The 15,752-nt window shown below is 34.9% G+C and overlaps 1 protein-coding gene across 1 annotated transcript in view; it reads left to right on the top strand.

Annotated features, from left to right (window-relative positions):
- Positions 1 to 15,511, top strand: part of CNTLN (centlein) — a 177,768-nt gene extending 162,257 nt beyond the window's left edge. Inside the window, exons 25-27 of the mRNA XM_039730006.1 lie at positions 5,940 to 6,125; positions 7,398 to 7,475; positions 15,302 to 15,511. Coding sequence (XP_039585940.1) covers positions 5,940 to 6,125; positions 7,398 to 7,475; positions 15,302 to 15,403 — 366 coding nt within the window. The 3' untranslated portion in view covers positions 15,404 to 15,511. The remainder of the gene's footprint in view (positions 1 to 5,939; positions 6,126 to 7,397; positions 7,476 to 15,301) is intronic.
- Positions 15,512 to 15,752: the final 241 nt, after the last annotated feature.

Below are 15,752 nucleotides of genomic sequence, written 5' to 3'. Positions count from 1 at the left end.
GAGGTGAGGTAGTTTTTCCAGGCCATGTGTGCTTCATCTTCCACTTATCTCTGTGAAGCTGTGAGCACTATTCTCAGTGCTGATCAACATAAGACTGGTTAATTTAAATCACATATATTGGTCCGATATCTAGTTTTAGAGGATGTATTTCTTCCTTTCAGATATTTATTGAATTAGCCTTTGAAACTTGGCATCTCTGCTAGCTTTTAGGTATCACACTAATATTCTCTTAAATGTATCTTTTTTATTTTGGGGGAGTTTAACAAATTCAGTGACTGTTGAATTGAAGTTTGTTTACTTTGTTCTTAATGGAAAAGATAATAAAATATCTTAATTCCTCCAAATACACAAAACTATGAGACATCATGTTTGAACATGTGTATTAGTAAATTCTGAAACCACAGCAGAAACTGTGACTGTAGACAGTACATAAAACCAACTCATCACCTCATAAATGTGACCTGTGTGACATTGGTAAAATATTGTTATTCCCACTTTAATATTTTGCCACAGAAGTTTGAATACTGAACTTGGTGAAGATTGGTCTGTATGTCCTCTACATCTTTACTTACAGGGCATCTGCTGAGTCTCTAAAAATGACATGTGATCTGTGAGAATCATAAGAATTAAATCAACCTCCCGAGGCTTTCTCCTTCCCTTGTGTCAGAATGCTACATGTTATAGCCCTAAGCAAAACAAGTCCATTGTAGTGTCTGGTTTTGTGTCTTGTCTCTTTTCTGATAAAAAAAGGTTATGCCTAGAAGGTGTGTTTTTTTCAAGTGAAGGAACTGAGGTAATTTAAATAACATATATATATTTATGTTATATATATTAAATAATATATTTTAAAAACTAAATTACTATAGAAGAGGTTTCAGTCATGCTGTGATATCAGTTCAAACATTATTACTGAAAGTATTTCAAAAGTCATTTTTAGAGAAGGAATAAGGAACAAATAACTACTTTCATTGAATGCTTATTTCAGCAGCTGAAATGGTGTATGACATCATCTCTTTGTGTAATTGTGTCTATTCATTCTGTTTTGTTTTGTTGTTTTGGGGTCATAGTATTTTGTTTATTTGGGGTCATAGTATTTCTTTCTGAATGCCTTTTTGCAGCATTAGGATCTGGCCTAACTTTAGGGCAGCAATAAATATTCCACCACAGAAGTAGAGTTCTCTAAGCTCAGTGTTCAGTGTTCAGTTCTCTGAAATTTCTCTTGTTATTCACTGACATCTTCATAATGCTTTTGACTCTTTAGGAAACAAACCTTTTTTCAGAAAATATTTTCCATTTCATTTTTGGTTTAATGCTTTGAACCACATCCATATACTCTTCTAATCTACAAAACAAGTGAGTTTCTAAGAACATATTACTTGTATCTAAGGACATCTCCATATTGAATTACACACAGAATACTACATATAAAGTTGTTTTGTATATTATATTCTTCTGTGTATTTGTGGCTGGTTGACCAACAGCCGTGGTGGTTGCCAGCAGCTAAACATCACATTGTTCTTTGTTGACAGGGTCTTGCTCGCTTGCCCCAGTAGGACTGGAGACAAGCGAAAGTGAGAAAACTTGTGTACTTGTGTGTTGGTAAGGACAGTTTAATGAGGGAAATAAAGGACAACAAATCCCCCAAGGAACACAGATCAATGCCTAGCCAGTCTCTGAGCAGACAAATCGTCATCTCCCTTAGATTTTATTGTTAAGTGGTGTATGTGGGAAATGTCGCTTTGGTCACTTGGAGCCAGTTGTCCATCCCAGCTGTGTTCCCTCTCTACTTTTTGTGCATCCTAAGCCAACTTGCTGAGGTGGCAGCATGAGAAACAGTGCTGTGCCAGTGCTGCTTACCTATGTCTGGTATGTTATCAGCACTGGTTTAGTTACAAATCCCTTACAAGCACTGCACCTTAGAAGCTGTTGGAAGACAATTAACTACATCTCCATTTGTGCTGTAAGATAAGCCAGCAGGAAAAATACTGGTCTGGTTTAACAGAGACCTTAGGCTCAAACTTGTGACAAAAAAGAGTGTAGCTTGTCTGGCAGGATGTATAGATAATTTGAGGGAACTACAAAGATGTTGTCAAGTATATGGAGGGAAAATTAGAAGGGTCAAAACTAAACTGAACCTTAATTTGGCCACTGTGGTTAAAGACTAGGTGATCCTGAAGGTCTCTTCCAACTTTGATGATTCTGTGATCATCACACTGCAACATCATCACAGATGCAACACACTGTTATTACTATAGTACAAAACACAGTAAAACTTTATCCATGACTCGTGAGCCATGGCTTCTAACATGAGATCTGCACCAGTGCAAGACTGAAAGCTGGCTATACGTAGGTACAGTGTCAGAATTTGTCTTGAGACCATTAAGTTTTATTATTCTACAAACAATAATAGTATGTAAATTAACATGGTAATTACAGGAAAATTTTTTGGCATTGCCTTGGTCATAAAACATTACTTAGGGCCATTGATCAAATTGTGTTAATTCCAGGATCAACGATTGTCAGTGTTTTGGGATGTGAAGGCCTTATTAATAGTGTGCTGTCAGGGTCTTTGTGCCACCAAGACTTCTTTGAGTGTTTAATTAAATATGACCTTCTAATTGAAAGAAGACCTTTGTCTTTATGCATCTCAAAACTGGCAAAAGATGCAGTGCTAAGAAGTGATTACATGCTGAGGCCAAATTTGAAAACAATATATTCTTAAGAATGAATATTTGAGGTAGTGAAAACAAAGTAAAAAGGCTTGTAATGGAGATATCTCAGAATTACTTGTAACCCAACATCTGTAATGTATATTATAGAAATCGTATGGAGTTGGTTGGTAATTCAACAGTTGCTAATGATTAAAAAGGACTAGGAACTTTAAGGAAATTATGTTAGAATTTTAAGCTTCTTTTTTTCCTTGTCAGATCAGTGGTAGTTGCACTGGTTTGACAAGAAGCGGTATAGATTCATTTCAGGAATTAATCAAGAATTCCTATTCTAGTTGCCTGTTAGCAGCAAAGTGTGTCCCACAGGAATAACTCTGATAGTAACATCTAAGCTAGGAAAATGGCTTTGCTAACAAAATATCCTATACATTTGACAGCAAAAGTAAAAAACAAAGATAAAATCTCAAATCCTAGTGTTACTGGTACTAATAAAGGCATTGTTATAAATCAGTATAATACAGAAGTCGTGTACTGCACTGATTTCATTTAGGTAGCTTGCATCACCTATGTATACCTATTAGTTTAAAAATAAACAATTTTGAAATACACAGAGGGGAATGTTTTCATTCAAAGTCCTACACCTGGCTCCAGAATGCATTGGATTAAATTCTTAATCACAGAACAATGTTATACTGCCTTCAGTACACTCATCAGCAAAACCTGTTTGCTTAACTCTTGAGTCTGTACTTTTGAGTTTGGAAATGGGTCTTTCAGTTTATAAAAGCTGTGTGGCTTGAGACTGAACATTTCTGTATTGGAGCATGAACTAACATATAAATTAAAGCACTAATAAGTAAACAATTTAGCACATGAATACATTAGCATATGATGGATGAGAAAATAACAGAAGAAAAAGCAACTTAAAATCATAGGGAGACTATAATTTCAAGGCCCTTATTTAGTGATAAAATTTATATCAAAACATTATATCAATAACATGAAGGAAGGAGGTTCAAAAATAGCTAGCCTCTCAAAGTTCAGTTTTAAAGTCCGTAAAGTAGCCTTATTTCTCACATATTCTTTGTGCTCTGCATATGCTTTAGTGTATTTGAACTGCTCAAGGGACAGAGGAATTGAAGTGCAAGTCCTCCATGTGAATGATCTGCTGTGATTATATAAAGTGTATGCTTGCATATTAAAATCTATTCATTATAATTTTCTCTTTCTGTGATTTATGTTTAAACTTGCTTTTTCTTTATTCTTTTTTTTTAAATTTTTTTTCCATTTTTTTATTCCTTTTTAAAAAATAGATGCTATAGATTCTTCCGTGTCTTTCTGATACCTTTTTTTCTGGCACCTTCATTTCTGGAATTGTAGACTAAAAGCCAATCACACTGGAGTTGCAGTTTCTGAGTTCCACTGTTGCTATCAGCTTGCTCATTCCTCATGAAATTCTTTTGGAATTTGGATACACCAATAACATTTATGTAATAATGTCAAATGACTATTGCCTGGCAGTGTTTCTGTGTCTTCTAAGGCATTCAAGTGAATTTTTAACATTGTTTATGATCATGCTTTTTTTTGTTTGTTTTTGGTTTTTTGTAGTTTTTTTGTAGCCTTTCCAAGTGGCTTCGCAGGTAATTTTCTTGCTATTTTGCTCCTTTAATTTACATTTCCTCTTTGCATCAGGTTACACATGTGCATTTTCTAGGGTACTTACTAATGTCTGAGAGAGATCTCTTTTTAAAACATGGAAAGCTGATTCAATTTGATCAAAAAAGTAGGGTTGAACTTATTTTTCTATTGTCAAATATATCTCCTATATGTTGCAAGAGCCGATCTACTCTTAGACCATTTCAAAGGCTACAAAACCATGTGATTTAACTGTATTTTTCTTTTCATAGTGTGTGCTTTTCTTTTTGGGGCTCCCTCTTCTCTTAGTCTTTTTCCTTGAATGAGCTTAGTTCAAGTTGCCCTAGATCCCTGCTCATTATGTGTCAAGTTTGCTCATTCCTCTCAGCTCTGCACCTGCAGATAGGTTTATGTTCGAAATAGTTTGTTGGAAACTCTGTGGTTGAAGGGACCCACACTTGAATCAGGAAATGGGACAAATTTCACTGTACCTGCTCTCTCCAGATTTGTGGCAGTGTATTTTTATTTGTAATGATTAAATTTGATTAAATACAGAAAAATGTTAAGTTGGGAAATGGTAGGAAATAATATCTTGGAATTGGATGAGTCTGCTGTGCCTTTGTTGAAATGTATTAGCAAATGCTCCCTGATGACTGTTTCAGATACACTAGAAGCTATAGAATACTTTACCCAAAATGCCAAAAAAAAGGTTTCATAATCCTGTAGTCAGTTTCTAAGAGATGAAGGTATTCTGTAGAAAAATAATTTTGAGGAGGTGATTGTCTGCGGTTGAGATGTATCTTAATAAGATGAGCTTCACTAGGATGATCAAAAGAAAACCTTTGCTCATTTTCAACACAGCCAAGGTGTCTGTGTTGACAATCACAGTTCTACTTGAGTCACGGAAATTGAATATTCTAGGAAGATCTTCTGAAAATTGATTAGTACTCTTGTTTGCTAGTCGACAATTTTTAAATAAAATTGTCTTACTCAGCTTTTGATGAAATCTTTTTTGCTATAGTTGCATAAATATTAAACCAAAATTACTTCAGTTATAAAACTGATTAATTACGCTGATGTTTAATGTTATTTCATTGAACCAAAGAACCTAAGAAATAGGTAAGGTAGGAGCTTGGTAGCCAGGACAGTTTTGAATAACCCTCTCCAGGTGGGAAACAAAATTTCAGGTTTTGAATAAAGTGGTATACTGGTGTTTCTGCATGCAGAGAATGTCAATAAGCTTTTTTTAAAAAAATATATCTCTATTTGACCACAGTGAAGCCTGACACATTCTTATTTCAAGAACATTTCTGTTAGACTGTGTCAGGAAAGGATTTTGATTCTGTGGAAGCTTCTTTGTTTTATTAATAATGGCATTATAAGACTAGTTACTTTGCTAAAGACATACCAAGACAGTATGTACATTTAAGAACATTTTTTGGTTCACTGTATTAATCCATGTTTTGTGTTCTAAGTAGCATGTTATTTAATATTACAGCACATATCCTGTTGCACCAATAACACAGAATGAAGATAATTCCCATCTAAAGGAGCTTAGTCTAAATGATACTCTTTTTTCGATCTTATTTTCACTATTAAAAAAATGATAGTAGAGTATTTTTTGCTTGTGTCTTCTAGTCTCTAACCGGAGAATTACATCACAGTGTACAAGAGCTGAGAACAAAAATCAAACTGGCAAAAAAAGTGGAAGAAATGAAAGCATGCAAAAAGGGTCTTTCCCAAGAGAGTTTTCAGTTAGCAGCGTCTATCCTTAATGTTTCAACAAGTGATCTTTATCAAATACTACAAGAAGGAGATGATGAGGTAAGTTATTTTAAGGACTTCAGTAAAAAAGGCATAGATGAGAAGATGCTGACTATATCCCTCCTTGAAGAAAAGCATTTTCAAGTAAATACTGAAATTTCATTGTGCAAGATACAGCACAGAAATCAAGAAGGATTTAATCTACATGAAAAAAGTTAGAGATTCGTAAGGTGGCAAGCCTTACAGTATGCATAAATATACACATAGTGCTTTGAGCATGTGTATATAGAGATATTCTTCACTATTTTCCTTTTTGTGAGGCCATTTGACAGGATTGTATGTTTTAAATAGACTTCTGCATTAAAGGAAACAAAATTAGAATATATGTCTTGCCGTGCCAGATTGATTTTGTTGATACTTCCTCTTTGAATTGTGATACCTATTAAAGGTATTTCTGGTAGGCAGATGGTTTCTGGGTGAATTCATAGCCTTTTTTGTTGATTCTATCATACATTTTACTATGAAATATTTGATAGTGTTTCATCAAATCACTCTATTAAATAGATGCAGTGATGGGATTTCTTATCCAGATTTATTTAGTCCTGATCAAATAATATATGAAAAAGCCTGTACAGCAAGTGTCTAGGAGCTGGCCATTATTTGCCTGTAACAGTAGTGTGGTGATGACTTAGATTTAGCCTTGGTGAAACTTTATATTAAAGAGGCCACAAAAAGGAAGTTTTTCCTCTTGGTGAGACAACAGTGCATGGTATATGTATGCACTGATAGGGATTACACTCATGAATACAAATAAAATGGGCTGATCCCTGCCATGTTTACTCACATTTATACAAACCTATAAAGTGATTCACTTTGACAGAGTTGTTCCATGCTTATCTCATTCTCAGAGTAATTTCTACATCCTGTATCTTTTTGTTTGAGTCACTGTGAATATATGTATAAAACACATAGACATACTTAACTATAAATATAAACCAAATTTATTAGACAGGAGATGAATTTACACTACGCATACACTACATATTCTATCTATCAGTGCATAGGCTCAGGCACCTTTATGTTGAGCTCATGCAATTTAGATTAGATCACACATACACCAGTATATTCATATGGAAAGAACATGCTATGCACATTTCTAGAAGCATGCACAGACAAGGGTAGGTTTAAAAATGTAATAGAGCACTGATACTTGATGAGTATTCTTCAGATAACTAATTTTTCAAATGTGATTCTGACTTCCACATGCTCTATATTTAATGTATACCTAGTTACACATTTCCTTTATTGCTAGTGATGTTTTTATATTTTTAGGAAACAGCCGAAACAGAAATGGAATTTGAAAAAGATAAAGAATGGCTACAGCATATACAGAAACTTAGTGAAGGACAGGTGCTCAATTTATATAATCCCACAATGAATTATAACTTTCTGTTCTGATTAGCTATGTGTTTTTAAGTTGTAATTAATACACTGTATTTGCAGTTATGGTAAATATGTAATTATGTAATTGATGGTCTCAAACTATACTGTGATGAGCAATGTGAAATCCTTGTTTTGTAGCATTTCCTTTGTATTTCTGTTAAAATCAGAGTTACTGTGTAAAACTGGAGATGTTAATCAAGGAGTTGTGATAGCTAATTTACCAGCTAACTTAAGCTAACATAACCAGTAAAACAATGCTGAAGAAAACCAGCACAGGTCTTGGCAAATGTGTTAATTGAATTATTGAAACACTGTATAATGCTTGCTAGAGTGAAAATGATCTGTTCTCTCATAACTCTTAGGAAAAATAGACTTTTTTTTATGTGCCTTTAAAGTTACTAGTTGTTATGGACACCTGAGGAGTTCATGGGTTTCTGTGACCTTTTACTGTGGACCTGTTTCCAGTCAATTCATGTTTTCCTCATAGCCAGACAGCTGTTTATTATCGTGTCTTCTCGCATTCTCTACAATATTTTCTACTGAGACCTCGAGCAGCTTGTTAGTGGGAAGTAAATATTGATTTGGCATCCTGTCAATGCAGAAAGAATGAAAAAATTTCCACCAGAGGCCCCTCAAACATTTTCCTATCGACATTTTCTGGGCAGAGAGGAAAGCTGCATAGAGGATGACAAGTCTGAGACTAGCAGAAATCCCTGAGGGGTCCATTGAGACTGCTGCTGTGACCTGTGTGATACTTTTTCTTCTCTTTCAAGTCTTTTTTTTTAATACACACAGAGTCTGCTGGGATGCTCCCCTCTTGTAAGTGATCAAGGGCAGTTTATTGGCAGGTGAGAGCCCAGCTTTTCTACCCGTAGTCAGCTTTTGTTTGGACATCACTGACAACATACCCTGACTCTTAAAACTTTTCTACTACATTTTTAGTTTTCTCTTTTATTTAAATGATGGGCAGCTGATGTCTGGAAAGAAATAAAACTTGATTTGTAAATCCAGTGCATAATGCATATTCACTAGCATGGGTCCATTAGTGATGTAGTTAGTATCAGTTAAGAATGTGAATGATTGAAAATATTTTGAAAGCCATCTTGAAGAAAAACACACATCAGATTTATGTATTTAACCATCAATAACTTTTGTGTTGAGATTGTATCCTGTGGCCAGATTTTTAAGAAATGACAGGTTTTCCCTCTTTCATTATCAAAATTTACTCCTGTGAAGACTGCTTAATTGCTGCAGCAGAGGAAATAGAAATATCAGTGTGCTTTTACTGGCTTTGTCCAAAAAAAGGGCATTTTAATTAAACCTCATAATGCTACTTGAAATTCAGCATTAAAAGCACAATTCTTTACATTCACTTAATTGCTTCAATTTTAAGAATTTAAAAAAATATATATAAATTTCAAGATTCTGTTCATATTATAGGCTCCAAAATGTGAATCAGATCCATGGAATACAATGAAGACTTCTTGTTCTGTTTTTTCATTGTAATTTGGTAAATCGCTAAAATTATTAAGCAGAATTTTATCACTTTTCTTCATCTGCTATAGACAGACAGAAAAAAACAAGGGATGGAGAGTGAAGGATTTGTTTAATGAAACCAGGTACATTAAGATTGCAGATGTTCTATAAGGATAGAAGAGCTCATTGTTCTTAGCCATGTACGTTTGTGTACAAGTTAATAGTGATTTTCTGTGATTTTTGCTCCATCTTGTGGGGTTCCTCAGAAGAAACACTGAGGGTAAAAGTAATTTTTGGCAAGCAAACCATTTTTAGAATTGCAAGAGGATTATAGTGGTTTTGGGGAGCAGCCAGCTCTGCTTTTCATTTCTGTCCATGCTAAGGCATATAGATGGAAACAGTTAAGATTTCTTCATCTGTATTTGAGAGCAGCTCATGGAACAGCTCTGTGCCCTTTAAAATGCTTTACTCATATCTTGCAGAGTTTGGTTGTGGTTTCTTTTAGTAAGCTTTGGTAATATTTCTGATCAGTAAACTAAAGCCCACAGTGAAATGTAAGCTTTCTGCAGGGTTTTGCTCATAACAGACTGCCTGCTAAGTGTTACATGTTGGCAAACTGTGCTGCCCATTTGCATCTTGAACAGAGATGCGGGATTGCCCTTTTCTGTTTTTCTGAGTAAATGTTCAGTGGAAAATTGCATCAGATCATTTAATATTGCAGTTTGATATAGTGTCTTTTTGTGCCATTTAGCCAGGACTTTGAAACATAATTGCCCAGCAGTATTGATTTAATTGCCTAGGTTTATTTGTGGACTCCTAATTATTGACTGGAGGTAAATTTAATGGAGAAACCTTTATGAACACTGGGAAACTGCTGCTATTGCTGTTATACATAATGAACTGCATCATAACCCTTTAGATCATTCTTCAAGCTAATTTTATTCTACTATGACAGTACGATAACATTTAAAATGTCATAGACATTTTATTTTTATTACTGACATACGCCATTTTACTGCTGCACTAGAATTTTGGGGGGGACTGAGTGAAGCACTAGTTGCTTTTTACTGTCATTTTATAAATTCCCCTAAAGTGTAATGATAAAGGATACCACAACTCTGTTTTCACTTCATCTGTACCTTTATTTTCCATACTCTTATGACTTGGAAAAGTCTCATATCTTTCAGCTTTACAAGATTATTAATATTTTAGTGATAAATACTCCTACATTCCTGAAACTCACAAATACCAGCCAGAATTTGTGTTCTTGTTTTATCAACTACTATGTCAAGAAACTAGACCACTGCTAAAAGGCTTATGATTTGAAAGAGACATCTCTGCATAGTGATGTTATTATGTAAACAAGAATCATATAATAGGGAAGTACAGTCATGTTATAAACTCAGCAGAGCTGGTAAAAATCACTTGTTGTCTAAATCTAAGTCTTTAATGGCCAAGAAGTGGGTTTTTTTTTCCTGCTATCTCTGTATTTATACAGTAACACTCTAGATTGTTCTCACTAAAGAATGAAAGAATAAAAATAAATCGTCTCAATAATTGACACTGGGATAAAAGTAAAAGGTTCTCTGGCCTGTGAAGAACCTGTTTGCAGAGAGTTTGCACGAAAATACTTGCTACCTGCACATGTGTAGAGGCATCAGACTAATTACACATTAGCTTTGGGCTTGTGAGAATTCTCGTGTTATAGATGTTTAAGCTTTTAGTGGTTTATATTATTTAGGGGGGAATAAGAATGATCATTTCAACATGTATGTGTATTTACATCCTGCAAGGCAAGTTATGAGGCTGTTGCCCACTTTATCCCTCATATCTGAGTGTGTATGTCTTATTAATTGAGCCTGGCTCTTTACAGTAACACTCTCTTATAATCATAAACACTCCCCCTAAAACTCAAACAAAAGCAATCGTTTCTAGCTTTTTCCCATCATAGGAAACTTATGGCTAAGCCAAGAGGATGACTTCTTCTCATGTAACTTGAACATGATTTCTTATACTACCCTTGGCTTTCATTTTCTGTGATTTATTGTAAGGCACACTGTCTCAGAAAAATCTGTTAATGATTTTGTGTGTGAGTACAGCATGGTAACCCAATCATGATTACTGCCTCCAAGAAGTCTCCAAGAATTTTTTAAAAATAAAATGCAAATCATCTGCCTAAGTTTTTACAGCAGCACTTGCCTTTCATGCACTCCTCGGGATATGACATCTCACACTAACAAATCTGCCTAATAAAATCTTTCCTCACATGACTTCATTATGGGTCTAAAAATCATATTCCAATAGTGAAAACCTCCAGAAAGGCTCACTTTCCTCTACTCTGGAGGCACTCTTTGTGTAACACATCTCTAGCATAGGGTTTAGAACACTATATTCACTAATCATCAGTAAGGATTTTCCCCAACCCCTTTTTAGGATTTGCACAGGCTTCTAAAGGCATATTTCTGTTGCTGTCATCTGGGAATGGACACTAATGGCTACAGTTGTTTCCTTCCAAATTTCTTGGCTTGCAACTCGCCTGCTTTGCTTTTGTTATTCTCTCTGCAGTCTGTGTGTGTCTTTGAACAGCTCACACCCAGAAACGTCTATTCACCAATGTACAAACACATGTGTACAATCACCACTGACACCATCACCAGGTGTTTCAAGTATCTGCACCTGAAAAAGCAGCACCAGCACAGTCTGCACCACATTCTGGGCACCATTAGCACTGATACCAGGTCATGATTTTCTTCTCATTATAAGAACAAGAGCCTAATCCTGTGCACTGACAATGCCTTACAGTATAAATCTATGTTTTATCTCATGCACACAAAAAAACCTACATTATATCACTCATCCTGAACTGCAAACAAGGAGAAATTGACTTGGTCACTCAGGATAAAAGGCACATATGTATTTATATAATGATGTATATGCAGCCACCATATGAAGCAGAATAAGAGCAAAGAATAAGACAACAACAATAAAGTGAAGCATTTATCTTTTTTTTAGTTTTTGACTTTTATTTTTTTTAGTGATTTTAGGATGTTTTAGTTGTTGGTCTTAGTGCCTAGTTTTATTTCATATTGTTTTTTTGTGGCTCACTTAATTCAACCTAAGGCAGCTCTGCAGTGTGTTTGAATAATATTTTGTTGGGAAAATGTATTGTACTGATGATCCATATGGGAAGGTGTGAAATAGTTGTAACCACTAATTTGTATATTCCAAAATCTAAATACATTTCTATTTATGCTAACATATTTTAGAGTTTGTGAGACAGAAGCCTAAGTAATGCTCCACTCTGCAAATGGAGGTACTGTGCCTCATTAGAACAAAAACGTTGCCTTGCATTTATTATAATACTTTCCACTGGCAGATTGGTGTATATTTATGCACTTGTATTTATGCACTCTGTGCTGACAGAGACTCAGCCATGTGGTTTTAGGTCAATAAATATTACTAGTTTGTTTTTTTACAGAAGGGATCTCCAAAAGAAGCAAATTTAGGGTCAGAATAAATAGGTGAGAGAAGGAGAATTGACTGTCACTATTTCTGACTCTTTAGGATCACCTTCCATTTATCCATACACCAAGCTATCTTTCTGATAAGTTGTGTAAGAAATATGGTTTTCAGTTATATACGTTCCTATTATCAAAGAAGAAATTTGTCAATCTGGGAAGTCAAATAAATAAGTTATTTTATCCCAGATGTAGTTTGCACATTCAGATGTTGTGAAATCACATGAATCAATTAAATACTACTTCTGTTAAAGCCTACCATTATGTACTGATTTAGGATCACCACAATTAATTTTAAGTGGATTGTGGCCCAGATAATTGTAAAAAATCTGAAAGAAGTATCATTCTGTATTAAAGTGTCTCATGATCAGTGGTAAAAACAAGCTTTCACTCCTTAAGTGTGCTCATTGAACTTGCAAAGCCTTCCCCAAGCATATGGCAGGTTTTGAAGCTGGTATGAATGCTTTACAGTAGAGATGACTTCAGTGGCTGTGAAGTTCTGTGGAGAAATGCAAAGGGAGGTATCCCAGAATAGTTACAGAGTCATCATTAAAGTCTGACAAGCTTCTATTAAAGGTTAAGACTGTACGGATCATCCAGTTCTGGGGGTCTGCAAGAAAAGAAGACCAGAGAGAAACATACAGCACTTTCTCTGAAACCAACAAATATTGAAAGAATGACATAATGTTCCACTTTCAAATGCTCTTGATTTAAATGAATCACTTCAATGGCAAGAGTTCTTGAAAGATCACTTTGCTATGACATGGAAGCCACGGAGAGTAGTGAGCAGCAAGTAAAATGTAGTTAGAATGATACAAGATAGAGACATCAATAAAAAGCCATTCATCTCAGGCATGGTATTAAGGAGGTGAAATGTATCAGAAATTGATGTAGGTAAGCAAGGAGAATTAGAGGCTTTCAGGTAATGCTGCAGTGTTCTTGTAATAAACATACCTAGAAAAAAAAGGGAAAGAAATTAGAATGAAATTAGGATGCTGGAGTCAGTGTTTTTAAAGCATAGCAGCAAGTAAGTCACAGAATTTCAGATAAGGTTATTTCTTAGATTATACTGAATAGATTTGTGCTCAGTGAATTTGAGCCCTCTATTCTCCAAAAATCATCACAATAGCACACAGGCGTAGATGTCTTCTAGAAATTTCTTACCACACACGTAAGTTATGACAAATGGAGACATGTTTGGCCAGCAAGCACCATGGAGACATGTTTGGCCAGCCCTTGAAAACCACTTTTCCTGTAGAAAAAGAAAATAATACATATTGTTGTCCTTCTTCTATAACTACAAAGTGATTGTTGAGCAGCGTTTAGGATGCCATTTTATCTCTTCACAGTACCTGCCTTCTATTAAAAAGACTTTTCTTTTTTAGATCTTTTTTTCTGAATTATTATAGCAATTATAAATATCAGTACATAGATTTGTATCTGTGTATCAGTTCAAATGCTACATTTTACATTTGATGTACTTCATGTCTGGGGTTTTTATTTCTTTCTTTTATCATTTTTGATTCATGTCTATTTAGGAAACAAGCACTACGCTATCTGGAATACAGAGAAGTGAAAAAATGAAACTATAGCAGCAATACTGAAGTGTGGAACTAGACAGGAGTTCTAGATGGAAAAGTGTTGTTTTGAACTGAAGTTGTGAAAAGCAGAAAATTATGATTGGCCAGCAGTTTGTTCCACCAGCTTCTATATTTTACCTTGTTTATTTGTGGTGGCTTTATAATGTAAAGTTATTTCTCTTTCTGAATGAGATGTTACTTTTGGTGGAGTACTGACCCCTGACTCACCACTGGTCTCACCATGTGTTCAGTAAGCTGACAGAGTTCTGTGAAGCTGGCAGAGACTTTTCAGCAGTGAAGGAAAACTGTCCTGTTCTCCTTCTTGGGATGGAGAACATCTCCACTTGGGATGGAGCTGCCATGACCACTCTTCTGTACCACCTCTAAAAATACTTCCCAGCAAACAGTGCACTGATATACCAAGATTTTGAAAGAAAACCTCTTTAAGCATTAAAGCGATGACACTGAAAAATGTACCAAATCTTCTTTGAAGTTCTTGGCTGTGCAAATGCATCTTTTATATCAGAGAAGTTAAAAGAGGTTTTAATTTTTCTCTGTAGGTATGTCACTGCAATTTTTTGGTATCATGTTTTAGAGAAGCAGACATTTGTGTCATATTCTAGTTAATGCAGTTGGAGGTTTGGTATCTTACTTTGCTTTAAGAAGTTTTTTTTTGTGGTTTTGTTTGTTCTAGTTTGGGGTTTTGTTCTTATTTGTTTTTTGGGATTTTTTTGTTGTTTGTTGTTGTTGTTTAATTATTTACAAGGTTCTGTGTGTGAGTCTAAGGCAATTTGCTACAGCATTGAGAATTATACTGGTAGTTCTGTCTCATCCTCCTGAGAGTAGTGAACTTACACTCATACGCTACCATTTCTGCATGCCCTAGAGGTGACTGTAACCTTTTATTGATCAGCTGATTGAAGATAAATGACAGAGATGCTGGTACTGCAGTTTACATCATTAACATGGTCAGTAAAGCATGAATTGTTCAATAAGGAGTTTATCTTTTTTCATTTTACACTGCTCTTTTATCATTTTTATGATAGAGAGCAAATTTTCAGACACTACACCAGGCAGATGAACTTTAAAGATCAGAAATGTGTGTGTGGTGGTTGTCAGAACTAAGTGAAATCGGATAGTTTAAAGATATTTAATAAATGTATTTCAGAAGAAAAAAATAAAGTTTAATGATCATTTTTCTTACTCTGTTTCTTTTCAGTTTCCTTTTGCCTCATACTTAATGGATGCTGTACTGGAAAAATTAAATGAGAAGAAGAAATTGGTAGAAGAGTACAGTTCCCTCATGAAGCACACTGTGTGATATTGCTAAGATGTGTATTTGCAAAGTCTGACTGAAATGTGTGCAGTTTCCTCATGTCTTTCCTCTTCTCATAAAGAACTGTCAATATGCATGTTCAATACATACACAGAAACCATGAACTAATTAATTGTTGAACAAGAGGAATTAATTAAATTCCTATTAGAAAGCAGTGTCGTATTTGATTCCTGAAGAGAAAAATTGCTGCAAATCAATGCAAAGCTCGAAATTATTTTCCTTTAAATGCATTGGCAGTGAACACATGTGCAGGCTTTGTAGAGGAAGGATGTCTTTGTTATGAATAATACACATCTGTACAATTTTGAAAGAAAAAAAAGCAGCCAAGTACACC

This window comes from Passer montanus, unplaced genomic scaffold, assembly GCF_014805655.1.
Source record: "Passer montanus isolate IOZ18808 unplaced genomic scaffold, ASM1480565v1 scaffold7, whole genome shotgun sequence".
NCBI lineage: Eukaryota > Metazoa > Chordata > Aves > Passeriformes > Passeridae > Passer > Passer montanus.
The sequence above is the reverse complement of the archived record's forward strand: the minus strand, read 5'-3'. Positions and strand labels throughout refer to the sequence as shown.